The sequence below is a fragment of the Schistocerca cancellata genome, chromosome 4 (assembly GCF_023864275.1).
Source record: "Schistocerca cancellata isolate TAMUIC-IGC-003103 chromosome 4, iqSchCanc2.1, whole genome shotgun sequence".
Lineage (NCBI taxonomy): Eukaryota > Metazoa > Arthropoda > Insecta > Orthoptera > Acrididae > Schistocerca > Schistocerca cancellata.
In genome coordinates, this window is record NC_064629.1 from 512053393 (window position 1) to 512066127 (window position 12735).

At 42.6% G+C, this 12735-nt stretch overlaps 1 protein-coding gene across 1 annotated transcript in view; it reads left to right on the forward strand.

Moving 5' to 3' along the window:
• LOC126183427 (protein FAM91A1) overlaps positions 1-12735 on the forward strand; it is a 182895-nt gene that overhangs the window by 82847 nt on the left and 87313 nt on the right. The window contains exons 4-6 of the mRNA XM_049925401.1: positions 8838-8938; positions 9029-9188; positions 9315-9463. Coding sequence (XP_049781358.1) covers positions 8838-8938; positions 9029-9188; positions 9315-9463 — 410 coding nt within the window. The remainder of the gene's footprint in view (positions 1-8837; positions 8939-9028; positions 9189-9314; positions 9464-12735) is intronic.

Sequence of the window (12735 nt, forward strand, 5' to 3'; positions counted from 1 at the left end):
CAATAGAAAATTGTGGTGCAGCAGAAAGGAGGTAAACTGAATCTAAATGTGACTAAAAATGTAAAAGAGAGATGAAAGGAGCCCAGTCAAGGAGGTAGGGCTGGGGATCCCCATACCTAGCATACTGTGGGAGACACCTCTCTCCAATCACCGCACCCCTGATCCGAAGGTAGATTAAAACCTTATAACTGAGAATAAAAACCACTTTCCCAGAGAAAACTGACACCAGTTCAACCATTTCTGAACTGTCTGCCAGTATGAGAGGCAATAAGTCCAGAAGTCCATAGTTAGCACAGAGGGCCACAAGCATTCCACCAAGATATGAGCTTGTCTTTCAGGCTACACAGCCACAATTTAAGGGGTACACCCAATATGACCAATGCAAAGGCGACATAGGACTGTGGATTCCTTTTGGGAGAAGCTAAAGGAAGAGCACCATGCTGCAGCAGTCTCCTCAATTGTGTGGAGTTTATTAGATGGGGGCAGTAGACAGCCAAATGATCTCATTTCATTCCCAAGCAAGCGGAGATCTCATGTGCACCTGCAAATCAACACCAGGGGTTGGCAAAGCAAATGGCAAGTGAGTTAGTGTTCCTCTAGTCAAATGGTTGGCCAGTTCATTCCCCGGGACACCTATACGACTTTGGATGCAGAGAAAGACAACTGAGCAGGAAGCACAATGAAGGTCAGCAAGAAGGCCATGAATAGCAGAGACCAAAGGGCAGCAAGAATAGCATCAGTCAATAGCCTGGAGTCTGCTCATTGAGTCAGTACATATTAAAAAGTGGTCAAGGGAGGTCCATTTAATAAAATGTGATGACACCAAGTGGTGTCATAAACATTATGCAGGTTAAAAGAACTGCAGCAAATGTTGGCATTTAGAAAGAGCCTGTTGGGTTACTGTTTCCAGTGTAAGTACATGGTTGGTAGTGGATTGTCCTTCATGGGAATCACACTGAAAGGGGGCAAAAGTCCCCAAGATTTGAAAACCCAGCATAATCTACAGGCAACTATCTTTTACATAGCTAACAGAGTACCCTGATTAGGCTAATCAGCTGGTAACTTCAGAGAAGTGATGGTTCTCCCCTGGCTTAAGGTTTGGGACAACTATGTTAGCATGTCATTGCTAGGGGAAGGCACCTTGCAGCCAAAGACAGTTGAAGACCCTGAGGAGATTTTGACTTTGAGGAACATTCAAGCGTTGGATCATCTGACTGTGAACTGAATCACGGACGGTTGTTGCTTTTCCAGCAGAAAGGTAACTGGATAGTACGAGGATGTCGATGCTGTTGCAAAGTGGTTCTGCAAGAACCAATGAATCAATACAAAGGCCACCCTGTAGGGCAAGACCTGGGACAGCTGTTAAGCGCTGGTGGTCCATAAGACCAATGAGCTTGTCCCATACCTGAGATTAACAGGCATACATTCCCAGGGAGGAGACACAGTGCTCCCAGCATTCCTTCTAACTGCATATGATTAAATAGTGAGCCTTAGCATGAAGTCACTTAAATGTGATTGCTTATCGGCAATACTGAATAGCTACTGCAATGCCTTTGATCCACCATGGAACCGGCTGACAATGGGCAAACAGAAAGGGGGGAGGGGGGGGGGGAAGGACCTGTAAAAAGGGAATACCAAATACCAGTTCCAGTGGTGTGGTGGACAATCACGTCCGAGATGCCCTGCACAACCTTATCAATACATTTCAAGAGAGAGCTGGTGAAAGTAACAGTGGAGGCACACAAAGGCCAGCTGACTCTGTGAAGTGCCCAATGTGGTAGTCAGTCAGTCTGATTGTGGCAAGGAAACAACATCACTGGAAAGTGGTAACTGTCAAAAAGTTCACTGTGTAGTGACGAATGTAGTGAAGCCACAAAATTAAGGGGGAGACCATTGGATCAATAGCGTACAAGGTACCATGGACGGCACTGAAGACGGTATGAGAAATATCACTGAGGAGGCACAGATCATGGTCTGTGAGAAACTGGTCGATTCGAAGGCTACTATGAGAAGATGTGATACTCCCCCATAGGGGGATGGAGTGCTTTGAAGTCCCCAAGCACAAGAAAAGGGGGAGGGGGGTGGAGTTGCTGGATTAATGTGGTCAATTCAACATAAGTAAGTGGCCTGTCTGGAAGTACATAAACACTGTAAATGGTAATTGCTGAGTTCATTTGCACCAGCACTGTGTCCAACGAGGAATGAAGGTGAAGCTAGTCACCACTGACATCTGTAGGAACCAGAGTACAGATCCCTCCAGATGCCCTCTTGAAACCAGAACGGTTTGCAACAGAACACACAATAACCACAGAGCATTGGAGAATGGTCACCACTGAAGTGCATTTCTTGGAGAGCAATGAAAACCACAGAAGAAGAGGATATAAGGTGCTGTAGTTCCGGCAGGTGACAGCAGCACCTATTACAATGCCACTGAATGACCATGTGACTTGTGGTAGGTTTGGTGAGAAGGGGCCAGGATGGCCAGTCATGCTGTAGGATCACTGCCTGCAGCCAGTGAGGACAGAACCACATCCACACTCAGAATCTGACTGCATGGAGGGACCTGGTATCTCCAGAGGTATCAGAAGAGCCCTGTCCCTATATTATTTCTATTGCTTCTTCTTCTTTTACTTTGTAGCCTTTGGTGAGCAAAGTTCCTCAAGGGCTAACCACACTGAGCACACGGACAGATGAAGAGTGGACAGTCCTGGGACCCACAGGCCATGGGCTCTTCAGCCATTGTTTGGTGTCAGGCCTCTGGTCTGAGGTTGCCAGGAAGAGAGATTCAAGAAGGAACCCTGTCACTGGTAAACGCCAAATATTGAGAATGGCCTTCCAGTCAGTTGTGGGAACTGGTTCCCAAAGAATGTACCATGTGAACCATGAGAGAGGAGGGTTGGGGATATCAGGTTTAGGGAAGTTTGAGGTAGGGGTGACAATGGTCATGATGTTAGCATAATTGATCATCATATCCACAGGAATCAGATGTTCATATTCCTTCTGTGCTTCACTATATAACAGGTGGTCAACTGATTTGTATTCCTAGGTCTTCTGTTCTTTCTTGAAAACTGGACAAACTAGTGGACACAGAGTACGATGTCCTGCACAGCTGACACACACAGTTCACCACATCTACCTTCATGGAGTGATTGTCCACAGCTACTGCATTTTGGATCCACCCTGCAGTGGGATATCATACACCCAAAGTGTGCACATCTGAAGCATCTCATCTCAGGTGGTGGTACATACAGATTCACATCACATCATACCTGTACACCATGACCTTAACCTTCTCTGCCAGGACATTTCTTTGAAAGACTAAGATAAAGGCACCTGTAGCTTTATGATTATCATTGGGCCCTTTTTGTACTCGTCTCTTAAAATGTATGTCTTGCCACTGGAAATCAGTCCAAGCTCCCCATCTGTTTTGAATGTAAGATCTCTGTGGAAGATGATTTCTTACACCTTGTTTAAAGATGTTTGGAGCAGTGGTCACAGGTAAGTCACCTACATGATCACAAGCCTGAAGAGAGCTGTAGTTTGTGCAGAAAAGGAAATTTTAATTAATAATGAACCATTTTGCATTTTCCCCAGTGATTCAACTTCCCCAATTTTTCTTCAAGGTTTTCAACAAAGAACAATGGTTTCATTGGAGTAAAGTATTCCTATCAGTCGCAGTAAAGGCCATGTATTGGGGGAAGCGTTTTGCACCCCAATGTCTGACTTGACCCTCTTCCAATGGTGTAGCCAGGGAAGTAAACACCGTGGGGTCATACCAATCTGCATTATTATAATCTTTCCCATCTGAAGGGGCTACTGGGCTTGTGACCACCAGCAGAAGAAACATCATGGTACCATCAACTCTGAATGATGGCTCTCCCAATGGGCACATTCAGCCACAGCAATAGTTATCTGGCCAATGAACTGTTGCCTGGAGTCCCTGTGCCCCAGTCACAATGGGCACACATTCCTTGGCTTGCGTGGCACCAACAGGACAATCCCTGCATGGTCAGAAGGTTACCGCCTTGCAGATACTTGATGACCCCTCCCCCATAAACAGAATGGCTACCATGTTAGGTTTTGGGCATTGTACCTTTGCAAGAAAGGAAGGGTGCAAAGAGAGAGAGACCCAAGAGGTGGAATATACACCACACTGGAAACTTTCCCGCATGATCCGCACTCCGTAAAATTTGGAAAAGGAGTAGCAAATCAAATTCAACAGGGGACCATAAAGTTAAGAATGACACGTTGTAGAATGCTAGAAGGTAAGAAAATGATTGTCCAAAACCACAAACCAGGTCTGGGCACAATCAGCACCAAGATGACCACCAAAGGGAAATTAGAGAAGGAAAAAAAAATCGATAGATAGCCTTGCAGCACAGAAATGTAAGTAGCGCTGAAAGGGCTGGGGACCCGTGGTGGCCAAGCACATACTCAAAAAGTGTAATGACAGGGTGTATACGCGGACAAGGAAAAACAATTCCCGGATTTTTCGGTTAAAAATACACTTTCTCCCAGGTGAAAACACACTTTTTCCATCTTAAGTAACAGTATATTTTCCCTCGGAACTGCAAAACTTATCAATCCTTTGAAGGTTATGGTTTTGGACATGGGCGCAGAATTTCCCAGCTCTTTAGAAAACGAAAATAAGGGAAAGACACGTTTTGGAAATATCCTTGATGTGCAGCAACATGTATGCTGCCTACTTTCGTATTACGAAAATATAGATGTCCTTTGTTTGCACAGTAACGTGAAGTTTTGTGCATTACATTTCGAGTCAAACCAGTTGATGAGCGAGGAAAATAAGACATTGGTATGGAATGCAGTTCCTACGTTATTTGACATGCCGAATAAGCCACAACTACTCACGATGAAGAGAAAATTGCCATACAAACGTCAAAGTGTTACTGCAAAAAGAATGAAACTGTCTCCTGACACAGAAGAAACAGCTACTACAAGTGCTACTACACGAGAGACACATATAAAATCACTAACAACGGAATCTGCAACACAGACATCTTTTGAAGATGAAATGCTTAAATTACGTGAAATTATTCGCGTGTTGGAAAATCGTATGAAATGTAAAAATGTGCAAATCATTAGACTTCGTACAAAATTATTACTTGACAAGGAAAGTGCCCATCGTAAGAATAAACTGCAACCACAACGTCACAGGACACAAGTACAAAAAGGACAAGCTCATTTTAAAAAGTATTTGTTCCAAGTACTTGAAAAAAAGATGCTCTCGATTTATTGATAAGCCAAATCAGTATACCATTGAATGGAAAACGTGGTGCGAGATGGAAAGATGAAACTAAATTATTTGCACTTAATTTGTTGTATTATAGTACTCAGGCATACAGTTTTTTATCACACTGTTTTAACTTTCTCCCCCCCCCCTCCCCTCCCCCTTCTGAACTTGTGCAGCCAGTTAGATAGGAACCTAGAGTTAAACATGTACTCTTGAAAACAGTGCAGCTTGACTTGGCAGGTTTGTCATTGTTAGAATGATAGAAGTATTAAGTAAAAGAAAAAACCAAAGGACCAGTGGGGGATAAAACTCCTAACCTTAAGCTTTGTAGTCTGGAACTTTACTACAGAAGAAACTGTTCATAAGTTACACTCCTGGAAATTGAAATAAGAACACCGTGAATTCATTGTCCCAGGAAGGGGAAACTTTATTGACACATTCCTGGGGTCAGATACATCACATGATCACACTGACAGAACCACAGGCACATAGACACAGGCAACAGAGCATGCACAATGTCGGCACTAGTACAGTGTATATCCACCTTTCGCAGCAATGCAGGCTGCTATTCTCCCATGGAGACGATCGTAGAGATGCTGGATGTAGTCCTGTGGAACGGCTTGCCATGCCATTTCCACCTGGCGCCTCAGTTGGACCAGCGTTCGTGCTGGACGTGCAGACCGCGTGAGACGACGCTTCATCCAGTCCCAAACATGCTCAATGGGGGACAGATCCGGAGATCTTGCTGGCCAGGGTAGTTGACTTACACCTTCTAGAGCACGTTGGGTGGCTCGGGATACATGCGGACGTGCATTGTCCTGTTGGAACAGCAATTTCCCTTGCCGGTCTAGGAATGGTAGAACGATGGGTTCGATGACGGTTTGGATGTACCGTGCACTATTCAGTGTCCCCTCGACGATCACCAGTGGTGTACGGCCAGTGTAGGAGATCGCTCCCCACACCACGATGCCGGGTGTTGGCCCTGTGTGCCTCGGTCGTATGCAGTCCTGATTGTGGCGCTCACCTGCACGGCGCCAAACACGCATACGACCATCATTGGCACCAAGGCAGAAGTGACTTATCGCTGAAGACGACCCGTCTCCATTCGTCCCTCCATTCACGCCTGTCGCGACACTACTGGAGGCGGGCTGCACGATGTTGGGGCGTGAGCGGAAGACGGCCTAACGGTGTGCGGGACCGTACCCAGCTTCATGGAGACGGTTGCGAATGGTCCTCGCCGATACCCCAGGAGCAACAGTGTCCCAGTGTCCTCCTCCTCCTCCTCCAGTTCCTCCTCATCATCATCTTCTTCTTCTTCATCATTCGTGACAGTGGCTAGATTGGACTGTGTTCAAAAATTGGGTTGTGTAAAAATTGGGACTTTGTATGGGTGTTGATGACTGTGCAGTTGAGCGCCCAACAAACCAAACATCAAGACAAAGTTATGCAGTGTACATGTTTCTGTAGCTGTGTGGCAGGGCCATTCAGTGACTAGTGCATGCTGTGTGATACTGACAGTGGAAACTGCTGGCCTTGTGTTTCCGCAATGTGTACATAGTGTGTGATGGGGAATGAGCACTTGTCACATGGTTTCACCACACATATTCAGTGCACTAAACTTCAGTACAAACATGCAAAATGAAAATGTATATCTATAACCAGCTATATCTCTGTAAAGAGTAAAATTTGGGCACATGTTATATGGGATGTTTTGTTTGAATTAATCTACATTACCACCTCCTCAAAATATTTACTATTCCTCCTAAAATGCCCTGTATTCATAATGCTTGATGGTGTACTAATCATTGGATTACCAAGCTGCCATGGACAACATGTTTGTAGTGATCATGAAGTAAAAGTATTAAAATATTTTGCCAATAACAGTTCTTATGATACAGAACTTGTCTGTTATATATATACACACACACATCATGAATAAATAACCTATGGAGTCAGTAGTGGTACACAATTGACACACACTGGATTAGAAATACCTATATCCACCCCCACACTGAAAAATATAAATGTCAAATCAAACTGTTATTTACATATTTATATTAGTAATAGGTCATAGTTTTCAGCTCCATGAAGAAGAAAATGTATATTACTGTTTGTGAAAAGTGCAACACCAAGAGAGACATGATTACAATGAAATTTATTCTGCAGTCAGGGACATGACACTATACAGATCATTAGAATTACAGAACTGTACACACACTTTGACTGCCAGGATTTAGTGCAGTGCAAAGCTGCCACATTTGGCACTCAGATCCTCTACATGTCATGTCATGGAATTGAAGAGGTTCTGGATATGCTGCTGAAGAACACACTGCCACATGGTTTGTAGGCGCATCCACAAAGCATTGACAGTGGTTGCATGAAGACTTCAATGAACAAGTTGCCAACAAACCGCATGCTGAAATGTTTGAAGGGCAACATGTCAGGCAAATGTGCTGGCTAGGGAAGCTGCGGTATCCATAATTCCTTGCCACATATGGCTGGGCATTGTCCTGATAAAATATGAGGTGTGAAGCTGCCTGCAGTTCCTTGGGCACTACACCCTCTCTGATGTAGCTGTTACCATTCAGATTGCCTTACGTAGGAAATAAGATTGCATGTTATTGCCAATAGCGACCCAAACAATCACATGTGACACTTACGTACTATGCTGCTCAACAATGTAGTCTGCCTGATTGTGTTCACCATTGTAGCATCTACCACGTATGCAGCTGTCATTGTAGCACAAGTTGAAGTGGGATTAGTCCAAAAATATCACATTTTGCCACTCAGCATGTCGGTGATGGTTTTTACATACAGTTTGAAATGTTTGTGGCTTCTGGTCAGTGGAAGCCTACACAATGATGTGTGTGTCACCAGTCCAGCCCTCAGCAGATGGTGTCCAAACATTAACTTAGAGATGTCCACACCCATTACAATGCTCCAATAGTGAGTCAGCTCTGTGTATAAAGCTGTTCTATTGGTTACAGCCATGCGGACGAGATAGTGGTCATCCTGCACTGTGGTCACATTGTGTGGTCCAGTGCCTATTCATTGCTGTGTACAACCCTTCTCTATCCACTGGTTCTATACACACATTCATATCATAACAGTGTGCCACATACACACCGCAGTGCCATTGAGAGACAAACCTGTTTTTCGGAGACCAATCATTCTGGCCCTGTTGGAACTTGCTCACATGCTGATATTACACCATTTGATGTCGACAAGGCACACCTGCACTTGCTCACACATTTCCATTTTGTTTGACAACTCTGTACCAATTGAGCATGGCATAACACTGACCTGCTCAGTCGCACAAAAGAGGGCACTGCTGGCCCTATGTGCACGTTGTCTCTCTGCAACCTTAACTGCCTGTTATGGTTTCACTTTTATACACATCCTCTGATTCCTAAGTGAGTTGGGGAACTCTTTCTGGCTGTTGCAATTTTCACAAACAGTAATACAAGAAATATGTTAAATGCAAGACTAAACCATTTTTTATTGTTGGCAGTCTTAAGAAAAGAAAACAGAACTGATCTTATAATGCCCAACTGAAAATATAAATTTTGTTCTTTGTTTATTGCAGTTGATAAGTGAAGAAGAGAAGAAAGTTATAGATAAAATTATTGATAATGGCACTCAGAAAGCTGGTGATCTTGATATTAATCTGATACATAATCTCTATTTGTAAGTACTGTCTCTTGTATTGATGTAAATTCTCTTGCAAGAAAACTTATTTCAAAATAATCCTCTCATTACCTGTACTTCTTATCACAGGAAGGGCCTTATCTACCTGGATGTTCCTATTGAAGATGATGACTGTATAATTGTACCACCCTTGAAAGGATTTGTAATGAATCGTGTACTGGGTGATTATTTTGAAACATTACTTTACAAAATTTTTGTATCCATTGATGAACATACAACAGTGGGTGAGGTAATTAGTACAATATTAATATTCCATCATTTACAGTGTTCTACACTAAATAGAAAGTGTATATAAGATAAGTGGTTGATACACCATTACTGAACTTACAAATCTGTTTGTCATTTTTCTTCGTAGTTAGCAAATGTACTCCAGATTGATCCTCAGGCAGTAAAAAATGCTGTTTCCTTGTATTGTCGTCTTGGATTTGCGTACAAAAAATGTGTTGAAGATGATCAAGAGGATACAAATGCTATCTGGAAAGCGGGTGATCCTTCTAGTAAGAAGTAAGTAACTGTGGTGGTTAATTTGTAATTAATATGGGTGCTATATTCAGCAATTATTTATAATCTCTCTTCCCCTCCCCACAGCTAGCTGAAGAGTATTAATGTTTCTCAGGATCAGGTAATCAAGAATACAGTGTGTACCTCCATTTAAACTGACACACAGAATTTTTATAATTCCCCTTACAAAATCCGAGGACATATTGAGGACACTGTATATGTGAAGTGGAGAAAAATGTTTTTACACTAATGGAACAACCATATAAAATACTATGTCCCATACTTCCAAATCTATTGGGTGAAAGAGCAATTACAACGTTCCGTGACTTTGGAAATTAATACATTTCTAACAGACTAACTGTGGTAACAATGTCTAATGCTAAGACACACAGAAAATGTTTAATGTCCATGTAAACGTACACATATAGTGTCTATTATTGCATTTGCATGGTCTAGTTGCTAGCATTACTGCCTGTAGATCATGGGGCCCTGGGTTCAATTTCCAGGTGGGACAGATTTTATCCACTCGGGAATGGGTGTTGTGTTGTCCTCCACATAATTTGCACAAGTTGCTGAAGTGGCATCAAATAAAAAGACTTGCATAAGGTGACTGAACTATCCCAGAAGGGCTCTCCCAGCTGGCATTGCCATATGATCATTTCATTTCTTTTTTTATGATCTGCAGCCCATTGCAACAGAAGTTATTGTCAACAATTGTTACCACATTAATTGGCTACAAATGTAATAACTTCAAAAGCCTTACAAAATCGACATCTCGCTCTTTGACCTAGCAGACGCGAGAGTGGATCACAGTGTTTTATGTGTTTGTTTCTATGGCACAGATACAGGAACCCATTGCCAATCCCGGATACACTGTCTTTTTCTATCTGTTCTCTTATTTCCTATGAATTTGCATGGATAAACTAGAAACTTGCTATGCATCCTGCCTTGACACCAAGACCTGATGAAGAATTCTTGGACTCAGAAGAAACTGGACAATTCTTCTTCAGCCTTTATGAAATATTTGTTATACAATAATTAAGAATTAGAGCCCTTCGCTGTTAGCGTTTTTAACAAATGAAATTCCCACAGTAATTGTGAACTCCCAGCAGTGATATGATTTTTCTGATTGTCTCTACTACATACTGTCCCATCTGTGTAATACAAATATATTACTGCAATAAAGGAAAGTCCTGATTAAAAATAAACAAAACATCATAAAACAAAAATGTTGTGTGTTTATATGAGAGGTGGTTATTCTCACTAGGGCAGGAAAGCAGAAGGGCCAATTAGAGAAATGTGGAAAATAGTGTGGAGCTTGGAAAGAGGGTGTGAAATTGTGGCAGTAAGGAGGATTTGTGTGTGTGTGTGTGTGTGTGTGTGTGTGTGTGTGTGTGTGTGTGTGTCATGGGGAGGATGTGAGATTGGCAGAAGACCCTGAGCAAAGAAGATCAAATAAAGTGAAGTAATTTTACAAAGAAGATGGAGAGATTTAGGAAGACCAAAAGGTGAAGAAATGGGATCTGAAAAATAGGAAGGGTCCTGTGTGACATCAGACTAAGCATGTGAGGCATATAAGTGCAACCACAATTTGTAATATATACTTTTGCCTCTCAAATGACTCAATGGAGATATCTGAGTGAGTTTTAATGGTGCATTATTTTGCAACCCCCAGGCTGTGGTTTACACTCTCACAGATCTCACATTTATGTTTGCATGGGTCTGCTGATACCAGGTTTATTGTGAAGGGAAATGTTTGGGAAATATCAAACTCCAGCATCATTCTGACAACCCTTAAAAATTGACTCAGAGGAGCTGACAAACTGTAAAATGTACTGTATGAACCAACTACCAGATATTCTTGTTGGAGGACTTTTGTTGCAACTACTACAGAGATCAGTGAAAAAAATCATCTCATGCTAGTTGATAGGACAGAGTTTTCATGACCATATTACTTCCCAGCAGCTAGTGATCACAAGAGTCAATGCCTAATATGCAACAGGTATATTTAGTCATGGTAGTATAATCTGTCATTGATTCACTTGGTTTTCCCTTAGACCATTCAGTTGATGGCAGAATTAATGTAGATGTCAGTAGAAACATTTCAGCCAATAGCAAAAGTATGATACTGTGGTAAAAGTGTCAAAACAAACCCTTTATATGTCAGCCTCACTCTGAGAAAATCTGGTGAATTTGCTGGATGACCTGCTAATAGTTGTGACATGAATACTATCAGACATTTTTGGGATAAAGTGGAGAAGTTCTAGGTCCAGTCAGTTTGTGACATAATTTGATAACTGGAATTTATTTTAGGAAGAATGGAAAAATATGTTCTTTATCATATCAGACCTCTGTGGAAAGCATTCCTTGGATGTTATGCGCTGAAATTGTAGCAAGAAATAGTCCTACATACTGTTGGTAACATAGCTGGCATCTTTTGAATCAACAGCAATATGGGACCAAAGACTTCTGGCCAAATACACTACTGGCCATTAAAATTGCTACAGCAAGAAGAAATGCAGATGATAAACGGGTATTCATTGAACAAATATATTATACTAGAACTGACATATGATTACATTTTCACACAGTTTGGGTTCATAGATCATGAGAAATCAGTACCCAGAACAACCACCTCTGACCGTAATAATGGCCTTGATACGCCTGGGCATTGAGTCAAACAGAGCTTGGATGGCGTTTACAGGTACAGCTGCCCATGCAGCTTCAACACGATACCACAGTTCATCAAGAGTAGTGACTGGCGTATTGTGATGAGCCAGTTGCTTGGCCATCATTGACCAGACGTTTTCAATTGGTGAGAGATCTGGAGAATGTGCTGGTCAGGGCAGCAGTCGAACATTTTCTGTATCCAGAAAGGCCCGTACAGGACCTGCAACATGCGGTTGTGCATTATCCTGCTGAAATGTAGGGTTTCGCAGGGATCGAATGAAGGGTAGAGCCACGGGTCGTAACACATCTGAAATGTAACGTCCACTGTTCAAAGTGCCGTCATTGCGAACAAGAGGTGACCGAGACGTGTAACCAATGGCACCCCATACCATCACGCCGGGTGGTACGCCAGTATGGCGATGACGAATACATGCTTCCAATGTGCGTTCACCGCAGTGTCACCAAACGCGGATGCAACCATCATGATGCTGTGAACAGAACCTGGATTCATCCAAAAAAATGACATTTTGCTATTCGTGCACCAGGTTTGTCGTTGAGTACACCATCGCAGGCACTCCTGTCTGTGATGCAGTGTCAAGGGTAAC